The 25784-nt window shown below is 37.9% G+C and overlaps 1 protein-coding gene across 5 annotated transcripts in view; it reads left to right on the forward strand.

Moving 5' to 3' along the window:
* Positions 1-25784, forward strand: part of LOC150108743 (twitchin-like) — a 2666638-nt gene that overhangs the window by 2498178 nt on the left and 142676 nt on the right. For all 5 annotated transcript variants that reach the window (XM_090390962.1, XM_090390961.1, XM_090390964.1 and 2 more), the window contains 2 exons: positions 344-516; positions 23849-23894. In XM_090390962.1, the coding sequence (XP_090247088.1) occupies positions 344-516; positions 23849-23894 (219 nt within the window). The remainder of the gene's footprint in view (positions 1-343; positions 517-23848; positions 23895-25784) is intronic.

The following is a 25784-nucleotide window of genomic DNA, read 5'->3' on the forward strand; positions in this document are numbered from 1 at the left end:
CTCCCACAAAACAGGTAAATCAGCTAGATAACACATAATGTATAGTGCGTTGTAGATAATTATACACTACAGAGCCTGGATCATGCATGTAGATGGTAGTTTGTACAGTGTCGTATACTGTAGAGTGGCTTCCCATAACAAACCCCGGTCTTGATGAAGTGTAATAATAATAATAAATATTAGTTATGAATAATTGTGATATTGTATGCCTTATTTTCTCTAATGTTTATATAATTACTACCATATTATCATCTATGGACTCCAAGTAATAATTTTTTACTCTGTAAAGTTGTGACCTTCCTTAGCTCTTCATGATTATATTATTATTTCATTTTCTCTTTAGGTACCGTGATAATTATGAGCTAAGACAGAGTGTAAAATATATGAAACGCTATCAAGAAGATGATTACTTCTTTATACTTAATCGTTGCAAGTTAGATGATCGTGGAGAATATATCATTCGTGCAGAGAATAGTTATGGCTTCAGAGAGGAACCCGTATTTCTTAATGTCCAGTGTAAGTATTAATGAAATTCCTCATGGTTTGAAAGATATTTTCACTTATGCTATTATGTGCCAAACAGTATGAGTTAGATAAGCAAATCCATAGATGTTTTATTTCATGATTACTACCAAACCTTCACTGAGGTCAAATGCATTTCTCCTTTCTTCCTGTGAAGAATGATGAAACAGATCTGACAATGAGACATGTGTAGAGATTATTGTAAGGTGAGAGAGTCAGTGTAACAGAAAAACGAGAAGAGATTCTCTATAAAGAATTTAAGGATGGCTGTGAATATAAGTTATTAACAGGTAAAGATTCAAAGAGACAGAGCAAAATCAGTCAGTTTCAGAAAATGAGAACAGAAATTGGTTTGAGAAGAACTGAAGTACTCAAATATTGCACATTTATGTATTACTAAAGAGACAGACAATGATTAGTAATGGGAGTGTAACTTTGGAAGAAGATCAATCATACAGGATAACTTGCATTTCAGTATATGCATAACTTGCATTTAAATAATGAGGTATTTGGAAAGACTGATTTTTGGAAAGACTGATTGATGTGTAATGTAATAAATGAGGGGATGTACTGAAATAAGGAAATCAGAGGTTATTTTTATTATTAAAGAAAAGGAAATGAGATAAAGATGTTTGCTGTGTTGATATATTGGCATATTAGAGTCAGATGGATGACCAATATAAGACTGCTTTTTTAACATGGATATAGTGTTATGTGTGTATTTAAGAATGTTAGAACCATTAAAAACAAGTGGGAAGAGTTGTGGCCTTCACTGTTTGCATTTACCCAACATTTATTACCAATAATAGTTGAATAATCATGATTAACGTCACATCCAAGCATAACTTAAATCCATGAAGTTTAATCTTCCATAATAACTCAGATATAGTGTTCATATACATTGTTTCTACTGAAAAGCAGTACATCTCAGTATAAACAACACCAAGAGGAAAAGTTACTAATATTTCTCTGGCATTATTATCATTATTATTATTATTATTATTATTAACACCAGACCTCCATGGAGTAAAAAAAAAAAAAAAAGACTCATCGTGAGAAGTATACACTGTTGCAAAAAGCACATAAAACTTTAAACTCATTCAATGTATTCACATTCGCTATGTGACATTGTGAATGTGAATACATTCAATGTATTCACATTCACAATGTCACATAATGTATGACAAACAATATTAGACAGGAATTGCATGCAAAAAAGAAGAGATATAAGGAGACAGGTAAAGAGAAGATGCATGAAGAGTATAAGACACAGGCCAGAAGAGTGACTAGTATGGTAAGGAAGACAAAACTGGAATATGAGAGGAGATTGGCCCTAAGATCCAAAGAAAATCCTAGGGATTTTTTTAGATATGTGGCCAGTAGGAGGAGAAATGATTGTGGAAGAGTGATATTGTGGGATAAAAATGGGAATAGAGCGACTGATGCAGAGAACATAGTGGAATTGTTCAATGAACACTTTATTGGAGTATTTCATACTGGAGGAGTTAGTTTTAATGCTAGAGGGATTGGGCAGGTATGAGGTTCAGAGGTACAGGAGGAGAGTGTGTTCCAAATACTGAGTACTCTGGATGTCAGTAAAGCTGTGGGACTGGATGGTATTTCACCACAAGTTTTGAGAGAATGTGCTAGGGAATTGACAGTGCCTTTGACCTGGCTTTTCAATGAAAGTCTGGCTGCAGGAAAGGTGCCCCTGGAATGGAAGGAAGGTAAGATAGTGCCATTGCATAAGGGCAGTAGCAGACTGGAAGTGTCTAATTATAAGTCAGTTTGTGTCATCAGTAGATAGTAAGATCTTGAAGAAAGTAGTGAAGGAACATATACAGCATTGGGCAGATGAGGGTAATGTTATCTGTGAGAGTCAACATGGATTTGTGAAGGGGCGCTCTTGTTTTAGCAATATGCTAGCCTTTTATGATAAAGTTACAAGAGCATTAGATGAGGGAAAGGCATATACTGCCATTTTCTTTGACAGGGTGCCACATGATAAGCTGATATTTAAGTTGCAGCACATGGGTCTGGATGTCAGAAGGTCAACTAGATTCAGGATTGGCGGTCCGATAGGTATTAGAGAGTTACAAGTAGGGTCCCACAGGGCTGAGTACTGGGACCTATATTGTTTAACCTTTATATAAATGACATTGTCAGTGGATTGCAAGGGGATAATCAGTTGTTTGTGGATGATGCGAAGCTGGGAAGGATTATTACTAATAGTTCAGATGTGGCAGCCCTGCAAGAGGATTTGAATAAGCTAGATAGGTGGACAAATGAATGAGGTTATCGGTTTAATGCAGCAAAATGTAAGGTCTTCAGGTTTGGGAAACATCGATGGGGCACTGCATACTCTATGGGAGGAGTTATACTGGAGGAAGTAAGGGAGACAAGAGATCTGGGGTTGATTATTGATAGAAACCTGAAATTTAGGGGACATATTGCAAAGGTGGTGAAGGTAACACAGAGGATCGCTGCAATAATGAGAAAGATGCTGACCTGCAGATATAAAACAGTTATCATTCTGTTGTATAAGACCCTGATCAGACCACACTTGGACTATTGTTCTTAGATTTGGTCCCCAGCAGTGGTGAGCTATAAGGGGCTCGTGCAAACCCTTTGTTAAATTTTTCTCAAATTTGCGAGCCCCTTGTTTCCTTTTTTATTTTTCAAAAAAAAACATTTTTTTTGAAACATATTAAGCGACAAACTCATACAGTAACCTAACAAAAATTAGTCTATTTGGTGGTGTATAGATTATTTGGAATTATTGTTTCAACTCCTCTATAACGAAGCCCCCAAGTTTGAAAATAAAATAAGTGCATGCGCTATCTTTACCCTTCTCCCTTCTGGTAGCCAATCGTATGGTAAAACCAGTAGCCAATCAAATGTTTTATAAAGATAATAAAAGATTTCAATCTTATTATATTTTGATAGTTAAAAAATATTTTTCTTTCTAAGATAAATTAACACAGTTGATATTGTGCAAATATTTGATGTTTAGATCATGAAATAGTTGTTGAAAATGATAGCCTTTAGAGGTTGATTGTCCCCTCATACTTTTTGATTGGAATTTGTACACAAGTTGTATTAATAATAAAAGTTTTTGTGTGAAATACGACTTTTTTTTTTTTCTCGACGATGCAAGCCTTTGTTAAAATTTCCATAGCTCACCACTGGTCCCCAGGATTTGAAGGAGATAAATTAACTGTGAAAAGATTAGAAAGGCAGATAACAAAGATGGTTTCAGGACTTTACAATGATAGTTGTGATGATCGGCTGAGGGAATGTGAACTGCAGAGTTTGGTGGATAGAAGAAGGAGAGGTGATATGATTGAGACTCTTAACCACCTCTGGGGAGTTCTTTCGCTTGGTTGAACAGCTGGAAGGAGTGATGACAAGAGGCCATCCCTGGAAGTTACGAAAGGAAACTGTGAGCAAGAGGGTGAGGAGTGGTTTCTTTGCATGGAGGGCAATGCATTCCATGGTTCATGGAATGCATTGCCTGATGGAGTGGTGAGAGCGAGAACAGTCAATGAGTTTAAGGAGTGGTATAATAGACTTAGGAAGGACCTCCCACGATGCATCTTTTGACTGCATGGAGGCCTGAATAATAATAATAATTATGTTCCTGCTCATACCCTTCCTAATACAGCTTCCAGGGATGTCGCGTTGTTCCACCCTCTTTTCCTCTTCTATTAAAATTTTCTTTCACATTAACCCAGTAACAACCCTTTGCAAACTTAAATGTCTCAATCATATACACTCTCTTCCTCTTATTCACAAGACTTTGCAAACTGCATTCCTTCAATTTGTCTTCATATACCAAAGACCAATTATCACCTTAGTCAGTCTTTCTCTGGACCAGGGGCGAATGCTGGTCTTGAAATTCATGATTGCTCTTCTTATCATTCAGGGAGTGAGAGGTGTGATTGAAGTCTGATTAGCGGAATAGTGAATTACTGAGTCGGTCAGTAATTCTCTCACTCCCTGAACGTGAGCAAGCGTGAAATTCAAGACCAGCATTTGTCCCTACTTTGGACCCTTTCCAGCATATACTCATTACCATGAAAACCAGAGGACTAAATCTGTTCACAATAATCCATATGAGGCCTGAGCAAGGCCTGATACAATGGAACTAGAATCTCTTTATTTCTGCATGTTAAGGTCCTCCACATCATTGCCATAGTTTGCTGTGAATACTTTCAACTTGTGCAATGTGACCTCTGAACTTCAGATCCTTTTCTGACACTACTCCAAGTTTTCTTGTTTCTTCTACTTGCTCCAAAATTTCCCCACCAAGTGTATATACTCTGCAACCCATTGTTGCTTACCAAACTTCTTGAACCTTACAATTTACAATATTGAACTGATAGTTCCTATCAAGCATATGTAATAATGTCTACATAAGTAAGGAACTAGATAAGAATAGAGATCTTCAGTCGAACTGTGTCATGTAGACCACAGACAAGTGGTCTACATGACACAGTACACACTTGTGCAATGTAGATCACATTGCACAAGTGTATGCAAAAAAAGCATGCAGGTAATTTACTATGTCTGTACATGAATGCTAAGAGTATCAGAAACAAAGGAGTAGAGTTTGTTGAATTGGTTAATATATTGGGACCTCATGTTTTAGACATTCGTGAGACTTGGCTGTCAGAAGCAGATGAACTAACTGGTATCGAATGCAAAGAGTACAAAATTTTTAGGAAGGATAGACAGGATAGGAGATGAGGGGGGCATGCTGCTAATGATATCAAATGTCTTGAATACAGTTAGAGTTGAGACCTATGACTGCAATACTAGTAACAATTTTTCATGTGGCAGTGAGTTTGAAGCCATCTGGTGTGAGGTGGAGTCTAACAAGATTAAATACACAGTGGGGTGTTGTTACAGATCTGGTGGATTCGTTGCTACTGACAAAGAAATGCATCAACAAATAAATATGATAGGCAAAAAAGACTAATCATAATGGGGGACTTTAATTATCCAAACACTGATTAGATAGCTATGAAATCACATGAGAAAAATGAAACTGAATTTATTGATCTGTTGCGAGACAACTTCTTCAAGCAGCATGTGACAGAAAAAACTCAAGGTCAAAGAGTGTTAAATCTTATGGTATCTGAGAGGGTTTCAGTTAAAGATGTAACTATTCTGCCTCGGGTTGGTGGCAGTGATCATGCGGTACTCACTTGGGAAGGGGTTAAGTTTATTATTATTATTATTATTATTAAACAAGACCTCGTGTAGTCAAAGACTCATCCGGGAGGTCCTTTTATCACACACACATCTCATCATACCATGTCTTAAACACACTCAAACTCCTTGCAGACACCACACTCTCAGTCAAGGCATTCCAATCATTCACAACTCTGCACAAAAAAAACCTGCCTCTCACTCCCCTACTCACACCCTCTTTATACAGTTTCCAGGGATGACCTCTGGTTCTCCCCTGATCTCCCACTATTCTCTGTAGAACTTCTCCACCATTGATCTTATAACAACCCCTTACCAACTTGTAGGTCTCTATCATATCTCCCCTCTTCCTTCTCTCCGCTAGACTCTGCAAACTACATCTTCTCAATCTTTCCTCATACTCAACATTCCAGAGGTCAGAAACTATCTTAGTCAGTCTCCTTTGGACCCTTTCCAACATCTCTTCATCCTTCTGAAAACCCACTGACCAAATCTGGGCACAGTAGTCCATGTGTGGCCTAATCAAAGCCTTATACAATGGAACAAGAATCTCCCTACTTCTACACGTCAGTGTCCTCCGCATCATTCCCAGAAGTCTTTGTGTTGTCTTCACAATTTTGGCGATGTGTCCCCTAAATTTTAGATCCTTACCCACTATCACCCCCAGATCTCTTATTTCCTCTACATCCAACAATATATTCTCACCAAGCATAAATTCTGCATCCCATCTTTGTTTTCCAAATTTTAAAACCTTACATTTTGCAACATTGAACTCACATCCCCATTTGCTTGCCCAATCACTCAATTTATTCAGGTCTTCTTGCAAGGCCACAATATCTTCACTACTCTTTATGGTTCGTCCCAACTTTGCATCATCTGCAAACAACTGAATATCTCCATCCAAATCTTCGCCAATATCATTAATATACAAGTTAAATAGTAATGTCCCTAAAACAGATCCCTGAGGCACTCCACTAGTGACTTTCCTTTTCCTGGATATCGCACCTCCATACACAACTTGCTGATACCTATCAGATAGCCAATCTCCAATCCAATGCACCAATTTAATATCCAGCCCCATCTGCTCTAGTTTGATTGTCAACTTATCATGAGGTACTCTATCAAAAGCCTTTGCGAAATCCAAGTATATTACTGTGTATCCTTCTCCTCTGTCCAAGGAAGCAGTCACTTTATTGTAATAAGTAAGTAGATTACTAAAACATGACCTCCCTTTAGCAAATCCATGCTGTCCATCAAAGATTATAACATTGTTGTGTCAACCCAACTCTGGATCCTAGTTCTCACAAGCTTCTCCAACAACTTAATCTCAACACCTGACACAGAGATAGGCCTACAGTTTGATGCTTGAGTTCGATCACCTCCTTTATGAAGTGGCACAATCTTACCCTCCTTCCACTCTTTAGGAACCTGACCAAGTGCAAAACTCGTTTTAAAAAAATATGTCAAGGCTGGTGTCAACTCTCTGGCACATTCCTTCAGAATACGCGGTGATATAGTATCAAGTCCCACAGCCTTATTTATATATAGTTTACTCAACTCACCAAACACCTCTTGCTCATTTACAGTCAATCTCTCCTCCCCATCATCAACTGCTTTCAATCTCTCCATGAAGTCACATTCACAAGATTGAAAGATCTTTATGAACTGCTCATTAAGTATCTCCACCACACATTCTGCATCAGCTGTCTTTATACCATTTCCTCCAATCAATGTCATCCTTCCATAATCATTCTTTCTTTTGCTGGCTACATATCGAAAGAACTCCCTAGGATTCTTTTTGGCTTCATTAGCTAACTGCTGTTCATACATCTCTTTAGCTACTCTCACCAACCAAGTCACCCTCCTGGCCTGGTCTTTGTAGACCTCATGAAATTGGTTACTTCCACTTCTCTGATGCTGCTGCCTCCACAATGCTCTTTTTCTCTGTATCGCATGCTTAATCTCTTTATTCATCCATCTCACACCTACCTTATTTAACCTTCTCACCCGTGGTATACATTTTGACACTGCATCTACTAAATAGTTTTTGAAAATCCCACAAGCTGCATTGATCTCTTTTCCAGCTAACTCCTCATTCCATGCTACACTTGCAATGTTCCATGATGATTATGAATGTTCCATTTAGAAAAGGTTACATGCTCAACTACAGAGTAGGAAATTATGACCACCTGAGGAGTATACTGGTTTCTGTGCCTGGTATCAGTTTTTGGATGGGAATGATATCGACACTGTGGGAAGTGTTTAAAAAATACTTAAATGATGCGATATCAGAATGTGTCCCAAGAGTTCGAAGAATAAATAGAGTAGGAGTCAAATGGATGTGTAATCTAATTATGCAAGAGATTCATAAGAAAAAGATTATGTGGAAGGAATATCATGTGCATAAGGATGATGTCAGTTCTGATAATTATAAGCAGCAGGCCAGAAGAGTCAACTGTTGTGTGGAAAGCTAAGGTCTGAGTATGAACAGAAACTGGCTCTTGAAGCTAATGACAACCCAAAAGAATTCTAACATCATGCTTCAAGTAAAAGAAAGCATGAATTTGAAAGAGTAACTCTACTGAATGCAGATGTATGTGGGTGACTAATGCAGAAGTGATTGCTCAACTAATGAGCAGCCATTTTGCTAAAACTTATCAACCTGGTATATGCAACATTGAAGTCACCGTTACCTCTTCAGCATATGAGGAAACTCGTGGATGAGGAGGAAGTACTAGAACTGTTGGACAAACTGAATAAGAATTCTTCAAAAGAAAATGGGATATCAGCATGGATGCTAAAAGAGTGTTCAGCTGAACTCATTGTTTCCTTTTAATAAATTTAGTTTAATCCTTTATCCAAGTGTAAGCAAACAAAGTTTGCACCTGAAGTATCTTCAGGACTGAGGCAAATCATGGTAAAGGTAAACCAAGCTCTCATCACTCCTTGTCTCAGTATCTCCCATAATGCAAAGCACACTACCCAGACCAATTTCAGCCTTTATTGAGGTCTCGTCAGTGGGAGTCAGACCCAGAAGCAATGGAAAAGTCATATTTACCTATACGAGTTGTAAAAAAGGTGTACCACCTTATTATTAAATTACTCTGGATTTATAGAAAGATGTTGGAAGTTTTTTTCTACTTGGTTAGACTATAAAAAATTTAGTTTAATCCTTTATCCAAGTGTAAGCAAACAAAGTTTGCGCCTGAAGAACCTTCAGGACTGAGGCAACTCGTGGTAAAGGTGGTTGTTTCCTTGTCCAGGCAATATAATTTGAGTCTCAGAACAGGGAAGATTCCACAGGAATGGAAAGAATGTATGGTAATCCCATTGCACAAGGATGGTGCAGACTGATGTAACAAACTATCAACAATCAGTATCTCAGGAGTGGTGGTGTTGAATATTTTGGAAAGGCTGATTAGCTCTCATTCATAAATGGATTGACAGAGAATCTCAATTTTGCAATGAACAACATGGGATTAGTAAGGGAAGTTCATGTTTTAGCAACTTGCTCACATTCTATAATAATGTTACCACTGAGTTAGACATGGAGAACGAATACACTATGATAATTTTGGATACTGTTGCATAAATTGGAGAATATGGAATTGGATTATGAACTATTGGCATGGATAAGAGTATGGCTCACCTGACAGATATCAAAAAGTGGCATATAGGGTGTTTTTTTGGGGGGGGGGGATGAATCTGCAAGATTCAAGGTAACCAGTGGTGTGCCTCAAGGATCAGTTCTTGGTCCATTGTTATTCAATCAGTGTATCCATTCTCCATGTCTAACTCAGTGGTAACATTATTATAGAATGTGAGCAAGTTGCTGAAACATGACCATCCCTTAGTAAACCCATGTTGTTCATTGCAAAATTGAGATTCTCTGTCAATCCATTTCTGAATGAGAGCTACTCAGCCTTTCCAAAATATTCAACCCTCCCCCACCCCACCACTCCTGAGATACTTATTTGTCGATAGTTCGTTACATCAGTCTTTGCACTAACCTTGTGCAATGAGATTACCATACATTCTTTCCACTCCTGTGGAATCTTCCCTATTCTGAGACTCAATTTATATAGCCTGGACAAGGAAGCAGCCAGTTCAGCTGAACACTCTTTTAGCATCCATGCTGCGAAGGATTTGACATATGACATACAGGTATTTGCTTATGATGCAAAAAGAAGTAGGGTAATCAGAAGTGCTGCTGATATGCAGAACTTGCAGAATGATTTGAATAGGCTGGAATTGTGGGCATGTGAAATTGGCTGTCATTTCAATGTTAATAAAAGTAAAGTCATGAACTTTGGTGTGATTAGATTTCCAATGTCGTATTATATTCGGGATCATGCTTGAAGAAACTGATGAGGCTAGGAATCTTGGAGGTTTAGTAGATAGGAAATTGAAGTTCAAGAATCATATAGCATAAATTGTAAATACAACTTTGAGAATAATGGCAGTGCTTAAATGAACCTTGACATGTATATATAGGAAGTCATTTTGCCTCTTATTTAAGTCCTTGATAAGGCCTCACTTGGACTATTATGCACAGGTCTGGTATCCTTGTTTCCATGATGATTCCGATACATTGGAGAGAGTGCAAAGGAGAGTGTTAAAAATGATATCAGAATTGTGGAATACAGATTATGAAGACAGATTGAGAATTTGTAGACTGCAGACACTAGCAAACGGGAGAAAGAGGGTCGATATGGAAGCAGACTGGAAGTGTCTAATTATAGGCCAGTCTGTGTGTCATCAGTAGTTGTTAAGATCTTGGAGAAAGTAGTGAGGGACCGTATACAGCATTGGGCAGATGAGGGTAATGTTATCTGTGAGAGTCAACATGGATTTGTGAAAGGGTGCTCTTGTTTTAGCAATATGCTAGCCTTTTATAATAAAGTTACAAGAACATTAGATGAGGGAAAGGCATATACTGCAATTTTCTTAGACTTAGCAAAGGCATTTGACAGGGTGCCACATGATAAGCTGATATTTAAGTTGCAGCACATGGGTCTGGATGTGAGATTGGTCAACTGGATTCAGGATTGACTGTCCGATAGGTATCAGAGAGTTGTGTATGGTGGAGCAGTTTCAAGGAGGCAGAGGGTTACAAGTGGGGTCCCACAGGACTCAGTACTGGGGCCTATATTGTTTAACCTTTATATCAATGACATTGCCAGTGGATTGCAAGGGGATATTCAGTTGTTTGCGGATGATGCGAAGCTGCGAAGGATTATTACTAATAGTGCAGATGTGGTAGCCCTGCAAGAGGATTTAAATAAGCTACAGAGATGGGCAAATGATGGGGTCTCAGTTTAATGCAGCAAAATGTAAGGTCTTGAGGTTTGGGAACCATCGATGGGATGCTGCATACTCTATGGGAGGAGTTATAGTGGAGGAAGTAGGGGAGACAAGAGATCTGGGGTTGATGATTGACAGAAACCTGAAGTTTAGGGGACATATTGCAAAGGTGGTGAAGGTAACACAGAGGATTGCTGCAATTATGAGAAGGACACTGACCTGCAGAGATAAGAGGGTTATCATTCCTTTGTAAAAGTCTCTGATCAGACCACACTTGGATTATTGCTCTCAGATTTGGTCCCCAGGATTTGAAGGGGATAAATTAACTGTGGAAAGAATACAAAGACGGATGACAAAGATGGTTTCAGGACTGTACAAGCATAGTTATGAGGATCAGCTGAGGGAATGTGGACTGCAGAGTTTGGTGGATAGAAGAAGGAAAGGTGATATGATTGAGACTTTTAAACTGTTGAGAGGTGGTTACAATATTGACACTGGGGAGTTCTTTCGCTTGGTTGAACAGCGGGAAGGAGTGATGACAAGAGGCCATCCCTGGAAGTTACGAAAGGAAACTGTGAGCAAGAGGGTAAGGAGTGGTTTCTTTGTGTGGAGGGTGGTTGAACCGTGGTTGTTTGATGGAGTAGTGGGAGCGAGAACGGTCAATGAGTTTAAGGAGTGGTATGATAGACTTTGTGTTCCTTAGTGGGGGACCTCCCCTCGATGAGTCTTGACAGATTTTATGTTCTTAGGAAGGACCTCTTGTGATGAGTCTTTTGACTCCATGGAGGCCTGAATAATAATAATAATAATAATATGCATATATGCATAAATAAAGTGTCCTCGTTATCTCCGATTGGTGAGAGTGATCATGTGGTATTGACTTGGGAGGTTGCAAAATTTGTGGATTTATCTCTTAAGAAGGGATATATATGGTTAAGCAATTATAACAAGCCTGAGAGTGAGCTTGCAGTCCAATGGCAGAACATATTGCATGGGAAAGATGTTAGCAGTGAATGGGATAAAATCACCGGGTATCTGAGGAAGGCAATATCAGAATGTATTTCCATGGTCATGAAGACAAACAAGGTAGGTGTTAGATGGATGAGTAGTATTATCAGGCTTGATCTGCAAAAAAAGAAATTTTTATGGAGAATTTTACAAGGAGAAAGGTGATCAGTACACCCATGAGCGGTACAAGGCTCAAGCTAAGGTTATCAGCATAGTAAGAAAAGCTAAATCAGATTATGAGAAGACCTTAGCCAAGGAGATCAAGGGTAATCCCAAAGAGCTCTTCCACTATGTGGCAGGTAAAAGGAAGAATGATTCGCAAGGATAACCTTAGTGGGTGCTGATGGTATCAAGGTGACCAATTCAGATGTAATAGTAGCGTTACTGAGTGATCACTTTTCAAAAGTCTATCACCCAAGTGAGAGTATCTCTGTACCTGTAGAAATAACTAATGTGAGAACTGAAGTTAATAAATCAGAGGTACTTAGTATATTGCAAATTTTAAATGCAAACACTGCTGTAGGTTAGATGGAATATCAGCTTGGGTGTTGCGTGAATGTGCAAAGGACAACACCGCTTACTTGGTTATTTAATTTAAGTTTGAACTCTGGTATGGTCCCTAGGGAGTGGAAGAAAGGAAAAGTAGTTCCTTTGCATAAAGGTGGCTCTGAAACTGCGGTAGTTAATTACAGACCAATCACCATCTCAGGAGTGGTGGTAAAAGTGTTGGAAAAGTTGGTTAAAGACAAAATTCTAGAATGGGTAGATCAGGATGTGATACTCTATAATAGGGGCCAACATGGTTTTGTTCAAGGTCGATCCTGCCTTAGCAATTTATTAGCTTTTTATAATAGAATGACATCTGAGTTGGACAAAGGAAATGGCTACATAGTGGTACTTCTGAATTTTGCTAAGGCTTTTGACAGGATACTCCATGGAAGACTGTTGCGCAAATTGGAGCAGATGAGGATGGATACTAAACTGGTGATATGGATAGGAGAATAGCTCAGGGAGAGATACCAGAAGGTGGTGTATGGAGGAGCAGAGTCTAGGATGAGGCAGGTGACCAGTGGTGTGCCTCAAGGCTCTGCGCTTGGGCCGTTATTGTTTAATTTGTACATAAACGATTTTCAGAATACATAAATAAATTAAAATATTGTTACCAGTTTTTCTGTCTTCTCTCTGAAAAAAAGCTCATGACATAGTGAGCGAAATATTTAGGAGTAATAAATTATACTAAGTCTTCTCTTATATGTGTGAAGCTGTTATTCAAAAAATATATTATGTCTAACACACGTCTCTATTAAAATTAAATAATAGAGAATAATAGACAAGACTTGCTGTCTTGTCTTAGACCTGATTTTACATATCAAACTTTCTTCCTGTATTTCCTTTAATTTTAACTTCTGACATATAACTTAATATAGACTATGTATTGCTCAGTATAATGTTCTGCTTGCTCCACAAACTTGTACTGTTTTGAGATGGTTTTCTCTTAGTATCTTGTCATATTATTATAACAAGAGACTTCCAGGGATTCAGGAACTTATCAAGGGAGGCCACCTGCCACATACACAGCATGTCATACCTTTTCATGAAATCATTTACACTATCAGCACTCACAGCCTTCAAAGACGAAATGTGACAGTGGTAAAAGAAAATATAGTGCTCACCCCTTTCTTGACTTCATTCATTCTCAACTTCAATATATGCTTTTCATTCTCTCCCCATCCTTCATAAAATTACAAATTCAATCAATTGACATACTGTTACCCTCTCAGAAGGGTATCCGTAGAGTTCATCAAAAAGGCAATTCATCAAACGACAATTCGTAGAAAATGCAATTCATCGAAAAAACAATTCACCAAAAATTTTGCCTGTTTCCGGAAGGAAAAGTTCATCCATCTCCGTATTATGCCTGATAATTTACCTTTAGCTGAACAGGACTGATAAAAATTATGCGTGTCGTAAATGGATTCCAACTACCCAGGTCTTTCTAACTAAACGGCTTCGTTTATACTGACTGAACTACACAGGCTCCATTATTATTATTGTTGCTAGTAGTAATATGTGACTTCAATACAGCAATTGTTTTGGGATAATTTTACTCAGATTTGCTGTTTGAAACTTTTACAAGAAAATGTTGAACTGTTCCAGTTTTCAGTGCAGCTATATTCAGGGCGACAAAGAAATAACATGTCCAAATTATGTACTGGATTACAAAAACTCTCTGACTTAGCGGAATTAGTAGAAGTTTCCAGTACAAGAAGCAGTCTGCATGGTTAAGTTTTTGTTCTAAATGGATCACTTTTATCATAACATTATCATAAAAGGACCTCCTAGATGAGTCTTTGACTCCATGAGGTCTTGTTTAATAATAATAATAATAATAATTATTGAAAATTGAAAATTTTTGGTGAATTGTTCATTCAATGAATTGTCGTTTTGATGAATTTTCATGTAACCCTCAGAAGTTTGTAGGCCTCTATCATAATATGTCTCTTTCTCCTGTTCCTAATGTTTACAGTCCACAAATTTTCAATCTGTCCTCATAATCTATGTTCTATAGTCCCAATATCATCTTTAGTAGTACTCTCCTTTTTTCCCTTTCCACTGCATCAGATCTGTGCTCAGTAGTCCAGATGAAGTCATATCAAAGACTTGTATGAGGGTGGTCTGAAAAGTGGATGTTCTCGGCCTTGACCATAGATGGCAACGCTATCAGCAAGAGATTTTTTTTCTAAGTTGGTACATCTATCATAAGCATCAATGTGAAATTGCAAGTCATTCTGTCAAGTAGTTTGTTTTATACAGCTGTCTGAAGCAAAAGTTTTGTCTGTATCCCTTGAAATGGATAAAATTGAGTATCATGTGGTTATAAAATTCTTTGGTAAAAGAAGGTTTAATTCCAAAAGAAATTCATTCAAAGTTCATAAAGTTTATAGGCACTCTTCTCCTTCATTTCTGACAATTAAGAAATGAACTGCTGAGTTTAAACATGGCCATACCAGCCTTGAAGATGATCCATGTGAAGGACATCCAAAAAGTGTAATAACACCAGAAATCATTGATCAAGTGCACGATAAGATATTGGATGATCAGCGAGTCAAAGTACGTGAAATTGCTGAGTCTATAGGCATTTAAAAAGAATGTGTAGGATATATTTTTCATGAAGATCTGCATATGAAAAAACTTTGCGCAAGATGGGTGCCACACTTGCTCACAGCAAATCCAAAATGCATGTGCATGAAAATCTCTAAACAGTGCTTGGAGCGTTTTAACAAGAATAAAATTGATTTTGTGTGTCGATTTATTAGTATGAATGAGACTTGGATTCACCATTACACACCAGAATCCAAACAGCAGTCAAAAAGTGAACAGAAGCCATCAGCAGGAAAGGTCATGGCAACAGTGTTTTGGGATGCTAAAGGCATTTTGTTTATTAATTATCTTGAAAAGGATAAAACAATAACCAGGGAATATTATTCAGATCTTTTAACCACGCTACCGGCCAAGACGTCTACGATATCAAGGTTATCATGGATGCAAAGTGCATATTAAAATTGTAACACCATTGATATTATATTGAAATATATGATGGATACAAAGTGTATGAGGATTCGTATTTGATCCATAATGGCAGTAAGGTGGTTAACTAGACTAGACGAAAAAATTCAGAAAAGACCCGGTTTGCAGAAGAAAAAAATCATCTTTCATCAGGACAATGCTCCTACCCACATTTTGGCAATGGGAAAATTAAGGGATCTACACTATGAATTGTTGGAACATCCACTCTATTCCCCAGATTTGGCTTCCTCTGACTTCTTTCTCTTTCCAAAACTAAAACTCTTCCTCGCTGGTCAGTGTTTTTCTTCAAATCAAGAGGTGATTGCAGCTGTAGAGGGGTATTTTGCAGATCTTACTGAGAACCACTACAGAGATGGGATAATGGCACTGGAGGATCGCTGTTATAAATGTATTAGTCTTGAGAGAGATTATGTTGAAAAATAAAAATAATTTTGAAATGATAAATTCGTTTTTTCATTGTTAGGCCGAGAACTTTTCAGACCACCCTCGTAAATGGTTAAAGACTTCCTTATTCTTACAGGTTAGTGTCGATTTCAGCATTGCAATTATCTTCTGAGTTATATTCACAGTCTACACTATATGACCCCTAACTTTCCAATTTTCTATCTACTAAATTTCCAATATTTCTAGTCTGGTCAGTTGCTTCTAGCATAATCCTACCAATATAATATTATTATTATTATTATTATTATTACGGGCAACTCCAGGGAGTCATTAGACTCATCGAGGGAGGCCCCAAATCATTTTCATCACAACTATTCGACATTCATACAGTATCTATCATACCTCGCCTTAAACTCATTCACTGTCACAGCATCCACCACAGACTCAGGGAGCGCATTCCACTCATTCACTACTCTAAAAGTAAAGAACCCAGCTCTAACACCTTTACTAACCACACTTTTGCCCAGTTTCCATGGATGTCCCCTAGTCCTCCCACAACCAGCCCTGTTCTCAAAAATATCTTCTGAATTAATTTTATAGAAACCCTTCAGTAATTTGAATGTCTCAATCATATCTCCCCTCCTCCGCCTATCAACCAATTTTTGCAACCCACAAATCCTCAACCTGTTCTCATACGGTTCATTCCACAGACCTGCTATCATCTTGGTCACTCGCCTCTGGATCCTCTCCACCTCCTCCCCATCAAGAAGAAACCTAGGTGACCAAATCTGAGCACAGTAGTCGAGATGAGGTCTTATCAAGGCTCGATACAGAGGAACAATAACCTGCTTGTCTCTGCTTGTCAACGTATTCTTCAACAACCAAGTGATTTGATGAGCTGATTTGGCCACTTTTGCAATGTGTCCCCTAAATTTCAATTCCTTATCCACCAACACTCCTAAATCTCGTGCCTCATCAATTTCCTGGAGCACGGTTCCACCAATGCAGTAAACTGTCTCCCATCTTTTCACCCCAAAATGCATAACCTTACATTTTGCCACATTAAATTGACATCCATTCTCCCTAGCCCAGACCTCTAATCTATCCAAATCATCCTGCAAAATTTTGACGTCATCTGCATTCACTATTGCCCTACCCAACTTCGCATCATCCGCAAACAAATGAACTGTTCCTCTCAGATCCTTTCCTATATCATTTATGAACAAATTAAACAGCAGTGGTCCAAGAACAGATCCTTGTGGTACACCACTAGTCACAGGCCGTCTTGTGGACTCTACTCCTGAGTAAATCACTCTCTGATATCTCTCCATCAACCACCCTCCTATCCATCTCACCAACCCTATGTCCATTCCCATATGCTGCAATTTACTGATTAGAATTCCATGTGGTATCCTGTCAAAGGCCTTAGCAAGGTCCAGCAGAATCACTGTAAACCCATTACCCTTATCCAGTTCAGCCGTCACTGTGTTATAATACGTGAGCAAGTTACTGAGGCATGACCTACCCTTCACAAAACCATGCTGTCCACGATACAGTATCCCATTTTCTTCTATCCAATCTTGTATTTTCCTCTTGACTATTTTCTCTAAGACCTTGATAATGATTCCTGTTATGCTGATTGGCCGGTAATTTTCAACAGCAGCCTTGGAACCACCTTTGTGCAGTGGAACTATTTTCCCCTCTTTCCACCCCCCTTGGGACTGACCCAGTCCTGAGGCTCAAATTAAACATAATGGTCAAGGGCACTGACAATTCTTTGGCCGCTTCACGTACGACACGAGCTGGTATACCATCCAATCCCACAGATGTATTGACATTGAGGTTCTGTAATAGACTAGTTACCTCTACCTCATTCATCACAATTCCAGTATAAGCTGTTGGTTCCTCCATTTCCGCAAAGCCACCACCTGGATGATATACTCTTGCAAAGTGCTCGCTCAGTAATTCCACAACATCGACTGATTCAGTTACCTCCCTAGCCTCAGCATTTTTTAAGATCATTCTACCATGAGCATTTTTCCTTTTAGTTGCAACATATTGAAAAAACTGTTTGGGATTCTCTTTAGCCTGCATGGCCAATTTCCTTTCGTAATCTGCTTTTGCTTTTCTTACCACCCTTGTTACCATCCTGGCCTGAGCTTTATACTGTTCATGCACCTGATGGTCACCCTTCTCCTTAAATTCCCTCCACAATTGTTTCTTTTTTTGCAGCTCAAGCTTAATAGTGTTATTCATCCATTTAACCCCTACCTGATTTATTATTCGGACTCTTGGTATACAGTCAACCATTGCCTCCTGCAAACAGTTCTTAACCACCTCCCATGCACCCTCATTATACCATTCATTTTTGCATGCCCACAATTTCAGATTGTTCAAATTATTCTGTCAGTACTGCTCTACATTGGAAACATTTTTGTCGCCTGCTGTCATTAATGTAAAGGTCGAATACCAATGGCCCAAGGACTGATCCCTAGGGTATACCACTGGTTACCTTAAATCTTGCACACTCACATCCACCATACTTTTTGATATCTGTCAGTCAGCCAAGAGGAATGGCTGACTGACAGATATTCCTCTTATCTACTCATAGTTTATAATCCAGTCTCATATCCTCTTATCCTCCCATGCTGAATCCTGTCAAAAGTTCTAACAAAGTCCAAAACTATCATGATTTTCAATTCCCCTTATCTAACTCAAACACCACTATATAGCAGGTTTTTTTGACCAGTTTATCTTAGATTTTTCATCCTGCAAGCAGGCAAACCGATCCAGTGAACACACATGGATTACAGTCAGGAATACTGACCCAGCCATAGGTCTGATTCATCAGCTATGCCGGTTCTTGAGCCCAAATAAAATTTGGGGGAACTGAGATGGTGCCATACCTTCCTGTAAAGGGGATTCATGGCTGTGTATCAGCATACGATTATTATTATTATTATCACATTATTATAAAATGTGATCAGGTTACTCAAGCATGACCTTCTCTTAATAAATCTATGCTGTGCATTGCAAAATATAGGTTCACTGTCAGCATTTCGGTATCCAAGAATGGATACCAAATTGACTTACTGGATACCGAGTTGACTTACTAACTTTTCCAAAATCACCATCAACACTTCAGAGATATGATAGTAGGTTGTTAGTCAGCCACACTAGTTGTTACCCTCACCCCATTCTGCAATTGGATGATCATACATTCTTTCCACTTCTATGTAATCTTTCCTGTTCTGAAGCTCAAATTATACAACCAGGCCAGAGGCATAGCCAGTTCATTTGATCTGTGTTGGCATCCAAGCTGATATCCAATTAGTTCCTATTGCAGAATTCATATTCAATTTATGCAAAACAGCTGTAATACCTCTTACTCATATACCTGAGCTTCTTTTTCTGCTGTAGAGGTAGCTTTGAGTTCCATGTTGCATACACCAGGTTGACAGCATTTAGAAATATGTGCATTCAATAGTTGAACAATCTCTTCTGCATCTTTCACCCATAAACTTCTTTCGTTATCTAAAACTCAGGTAGAGATTCTTGTTGCATTCCCATGATATTTCTCAACTATTTGTCATAAAATGAAAATTTGATCCCGACAAATACATGTTCTTATCATTATTATTGCATGACACCTTTCATGATGAGTCCAAAACTACTCCACTACACATAACTTGTCTCTACTGCTTAATCCTCCAGTGATGTGTATTGAATGTCAGCTCTGTCCAGTACCATCACCACCAATAGTACTTTTTGTCTATAAATCACATGTGTTCTCTTGACCAATTTGCCTGTATGCATGATGAAAAAATACTTTAAAGAGTACAAAACCTCTTACCTCTGTATGAGATCAGCTAACTCACCTCAATTGATATAAAGATTGCCTCTTGCCATGATGAGAATCGACTCAGGTCTTTTCCATTTGAAGGGCCCAATGAGCTATCATTCTTCCAACTATGTTACAGAAGTGATAAGTGAAAATCTGATTTGGCAACCTCTCTTTAACTTGAATCCAGCTTGTTCTTCACAGTTTCTCTTCTCAAGTATACTTGCATAAATTTTACCTGGAACACTTAGTAAGGAAATTCCATTGCAATTCTCACATTCAGTTTTATTTCTCTATTTTTTTATAGATAGAACCTATGAAAGGTCTACTCTAGCTGCATTTTCATATGTCACGTTTCTGATTATCTTTCTATCTCAAGTATTAAAAGTATACTCCTGCTTGCATTCCACTTGAATATTTTTTTGCCATTGTTCTGTTGCTTGTTGTTTCATTTACCAATCCTTCAAAGTAATTACTCCCGACTTCTAAAATATCTTTATCTTCAATTTTTACATCACCTATTTCATCTCATCTCTGACTCCTTTCAATGTACACTTTCCTTTGTTTTGAAGCTTCTTCAATAGTCTTCAGAAATTTTGTTACTTCAATTATATTTATTATTATTATACAGGTATCTCCATGGAGTCAGAGGACTCCTCAATGGAGATACCTTATTCACATCCATTATTCACATACTAGCCATCATTCATACAATGCTTATCATACCTCTCCATAAACTCATTCACTGATGAAGCACCCACAACCATGGCAACCCATTCACCACCCTTCAAGCAAAAAATCTAGTCCTAACATCTTTGCTAACAACCCTCTTACACAACTTCCCTGGTGATTCCTTGTTCTTTACATTCATGCAATTTAATGAAAACGTCTTTAAGTGTCAAACCTATAAAATCCCTTTAATAATTTAAATGCCTCTATCATGTCTTCTCTTTCTTTGCCTATGTGCTAATTTTTGAAGCCTGCAAACCATCAATCTATTCTCATAGGAAGCATTCCACAGACCTGCCACAATCGTTGTCACTTATCTCTGGATCCTCTCCACAACTTCTTCATCTCCGCAGAATCCGAGAGTCCAAATCTGTGCACAGTATTTGAGATGTGACCTTATTAAAGCCTTATATAGGAGAACAACAGCTCTCTATTCCTGCTTGTCAGTGTGTTCTGCAACAACCAAGCAATCTGATGTGCTGTTCTGGTTACCTTCACAATATGCTCTCTAAATTTGAACTTCCTGTCCACAATCACACCCAAGTCCCATGCCTCATTAGTTTCTTGTAGTTCAGTTATCAATATAGCACACTGCTTATGATCTCTTCCCAAAGTGCATCATCTTACATGTTGTGACATTAAACTGGCAGCCATTTATCTTCGTCCATACTGCTAAACAGTTTATGTCTTCCTGCAGGATCTCTACGTCACCTTCATTTACCATTGCTATTCCCTTTAACAAACAAATGAATATTTGTTTGTTAAATGGAAAGAGCAATGAATATTTCCAGAAAACAAATGAATATTTCTTGTCAGATCATTTCCTACATCATTGATATACAAATTAAACAACAGAAGACCAAGTACTGATCCCTGGGGGTGGTATACTGCTGGTCACTTGCCTTCTCCTGGACTTAACCTCTTAATAAACCACTGTTTGATATCTGTCCATCAGGCACTCTCTAATCCAAACACCAGATTCATATTTATATCCCAGTTTGCTTAAATTTATGCAATGGAGTTCTATGTGGAAGCTTGTCAAATGCTTTTCAAAATCTTGCAATATCACTGAGTAGCCATTTCCCTTATCTGACTCCATTATCACTATCTTCCAATGCAAGAGGAACAGGAAAATTGGGGACGCCCTGGTAGACAAGGAGACATGACATAGAGAGAGTGGAAGTAGTAGTAAATGTATGTACGTATGTATAGGGATGATCAGCTTAGAAATGAATAGATCAGGATGTCAGTTGGATAGTTGAGACTGAGCAGATGTGTGTGGTAAGAAGTGATAAAGGTGACTGGGCAAGGGCAGGTGTTGTGTGGAAATCACTACCAAAAGTGGATCGGATAGGACTGGCTATAGACTTAAAATTGAACTACTGTGTTTATTTACAAATGCCAGGAATATCACAACTAAGGGAAATGAAATGGTTTCACTGACTGAATTTATTCATCCCAAAATCACTGGATTAACTGACAGCTAGTGACAGTTGCATTGGATGAAGGAAATGCATATGCAGTAGTATATTTAGATTTTACAAAGGCATTTCATAGATTACAGCATGATAAGTTGATAGTCAAACTAGAGCAGATGAGGTTGAATATTAGACTAGTGCAGTGGATTGGAGATGGCTACTTGATTGATGTCAGCAAATTCTGTATAGGGGAGCAATAAACCAGAAGACCAAAGTCACTAGTAGAACACATCAGGGATCTGCTTTAGTGAATAGGGATATTCAGTTGTTTTCAATTGTTGGGATGAACTATGAGAAGTAGAGCAGATGTTGTGACCATACAAGAAGACTTGAATAAGTTGAGTATGAGCATGTGAGTAGGGATACCAGTTCAATGTTGCAAAATGTAAGGTTTCAAAATTTGGTAAACAAAGATGGGATATTGAATTTACTCTTTATGGGGATATATTCTTGGAAGTGGAGGAAATAGCAGATCTTTGGGTGATGGTGGATAAGAATCTAAAACTGTGAGGACAACACTACAAATTCTGGCAATGATGAGGAGGACAGTGACTTGTAGAAGTAAGGAGATTCTTGTACCATATAAGGCCTTGATGAATTCACATATGGACTACTGTGCACAGATTTGGTCACCTGTTTTTAAAAAGGATGAAAGATGTTGGAAAGGATTCAGAGGCGATTAAATAAGGTTTCTAATCTCTGGAATGTTGAATATGAAGAAAGCTTGAGAAAATGCAATTTACAGTCTAGTTATAGGAGGAAGAGGGGGTGATATGATGGAAATGTACAAATTGATAAGCAGTTATTATAGGATCAACGTTGAAGAGGTGTTTCATAAAATGGTAGATTGGGGGGAAAAGGCCAAGAGGCCATTGCTGGAAGCTATATTAGGAAGATGTAAGCAAGGGAGTGAGAAGCAGGTTTTTTGCATGGAGAGTTATGAAGGATTGGAATACATTGCCTGAGAGTGTGGTGTCTGCAGAGATGAATATGTTTAAGGCAAGGTATGATGAGCTGTATGCATGACAAAGGGGACCTCCTAGATGAGTCTTTGACTCCATGGGGTCTTAGGATAATAATAATAATAATTGTACAGACTAATTTTAATGTCCACCCACATCTCTCTCTACTTGAAATTGCCCACCAATCAAGAAGTTTATCTTCATGTTTGGTGTTGAATGCTATTGTTACTCCTTCCTTTCCCTGAACATACTACCCAAACATAACATCTTATATTTATTATTTAGCAGGATCTCACCTATTTTACTCTTGTTTATCTCAGTAACACTAATTTATGTCCACATGGTACTTCTCTGGTTTTTCTGTCAGTTCAATTTGCTTTCTGTTGATGGTGCCTATCTTCAATCCTTCTGATGTATTTGTTCCAGTAAATTACTTTTCACTATTCACTCTAGTTCCCTGATGTGAACACAGGGGACTTCTTTATCCAATACAAAATAATAAAGAAAATTAGGTTTGGTTGGCCGAATTCCAAATTGCCAGCACATCCTTATTATTCATCCTTATTCATTAGAGTTAGTAAGTATCCATCGGATACTTACTAATTCTAATGAATTAGTTATTAATGAATTATTAATGAATCTAATGAATTAAGTTATTGATAAGTTAGTAATACTTACTAACTTACTAATTAGAGTTAGTAAGTATCCAATGGATACTTACTAACTGTAATTTAAAGAATTAAATTTAGAAATCTAGTCTCATTTAAAAAAGCATTCAATGCATACTTCATTCTCACTGTCTGCTTATTTTTGTATAGCTGTACCCCGGGATATACCTCATGTCTGGTTGGATGAACCAGTTAGGTATGTTAAACATCTTTTAAAAATATATATTCATTTATATATATTTTCACTAATGTAAAAGTGCCTGTATAAAAATATTTTACTATGTTCTGTGGTAATCCCACAATATTAAAAATGGGTTTGTTACTCAACATTTAATATTACTCTATTAGTGTTAGGAATTATTTGGGGGTTTGTGTGTGTGTTGGGGGGGGGGGAAGTAATAACATTTATGCTGGGTTGATATTTATGCTGATTACAGTTTTAATGCATTGTATAAAAGTTAAAATATATATAAAGAAGGATGGAGCAAGAAGCTACATAACAACTTTAAGGCAATTTAAATACAAGACATTTTGAAGGGAATGCATTTTGAAGGGAAGTTGAAATGGTTTAAATTTAATGATTGTATTTTAGTATTTTTGGTGTTGAACATTTGGATTGATTGCTGTTTGGTGAGAGAGAGAGAGAGAGAAAGCAACACTGCATAGAGGTAGGATAATGTAGGATAATGAGTGTGGACAAAGATCCAGAACAGAGGAAACATAAGGAGCATATTCTTGAAGGACAGGTAGAAGGTGGATACAAATACTGAGCAAGTGATTATAGTAGGCAATAGAAAGCATTAGAATGAAGAAGTGAATGAAGTATGGAAGAGGGAAATGCACTGCGAGACAGGTGTGATATATAGCATCTCAAGCGAGAAGAGATGGTGTAGGTGGAAGGGCCTCAAAACAGAGTGGGTACTTGTCATATATAGAAAGGTAAGAAAAGTTACTGATGGGAAGAGAAAGTTGATAAGATTATCTGCAGATGAGGCAGTGCAAAAGAAGGAACAATAATGAATATGACTTACGTGCCTTACATGGATTGTCATGTTTGTATACTGATGCAGGCAGTATCAAAAACAACAGAGATGAGTATGTGGTACTGACTGAGTTTATCTTCCCTTAGGAAAATTAACTCAGTCTAATCTAATCTAATCTTCTTCTTAGGATAATCTTCACCTATGAAAATCATGCTTAACTAATTTTCATAAGCAAAACTTTAACTGGATGATATGAGTGGGAAATGGAAAGATATAGAATCTTCAAGGAGAAGGATAAAGGAAGATGGGAAGTACTGCTAATAGTGGTACAAGAATTGTCACCTAAGAGTGAAATAACATGTGATGAATCAAGACAATTTTGCTTGAAATTGAAATAAACAGAACTATATATTATTATTAATATCTGACCTCCATGGACTCAAAGGACCCATAGCAGGAGGTCCATACTCCCATGCCTTCTCATGCAAATAGATCATTGAACCATGCCTTAAACTCAGTCACAGTTTCTGCACTCACCACACTTTCAGGCAGTTCATTCCACTCACCAATCACTTTCCTTACAAAGAAGTAGCTTTTGATTCCCCGTTTACACCCTACATCCTTCTACAGCTTCCATGCATGGCCTCTTGTCCTACCCTTCTCTCCCTCTACCCTATGTAAAATTTCCTCCACATTAATCTGGCTACAATCCTCTCACCAATTTATATGTCTCAAACATATCCCCTCTCCTTCTTCTTTCTATTCACAAGGCTCAGCAAGTTACATTCAGTTACATTCTGTCAATCTTCGTTATATCTGACCTTCTGTAGATCTGTCACTGACTTAGTAAACCTTCTCTGGACCCTCTCCAATACATCCTCATCCCTTGAAAACCAGGTGACCAAATCTGTGCACAGTAGTCCATATGTGGTGTAATCAAAGCCTTATACAAGGAAACCATAACTTCTTTGTTTTTGCATGTCAACATCCTCATTATTACTATAATTCATTGTTAAATTCTTACAATTTTAGCAATGTGACCCCTAAACTTCAAGTCTGTCCACCATCACTCCCAGATATCTCATCTCATTCAGCTCCTTGAA

Source organism: Typopeltis vanoorti, chromosome 3 (genome assembly GCF_054136105.1).
Source record: "Typopeltis vanoorti isolate ZY-2024b chromosome 3, IOZ_Tvanoo_1.0, whole genome shotgun sequence".
Taxonomy (NCBI): domain Eukaryota; kingdom Metazoa; phylum Arthropoda; class Arachnida; order Uropygi; family Thelyphonidae; genus Typopeltis; species Typopeltis vanoorti.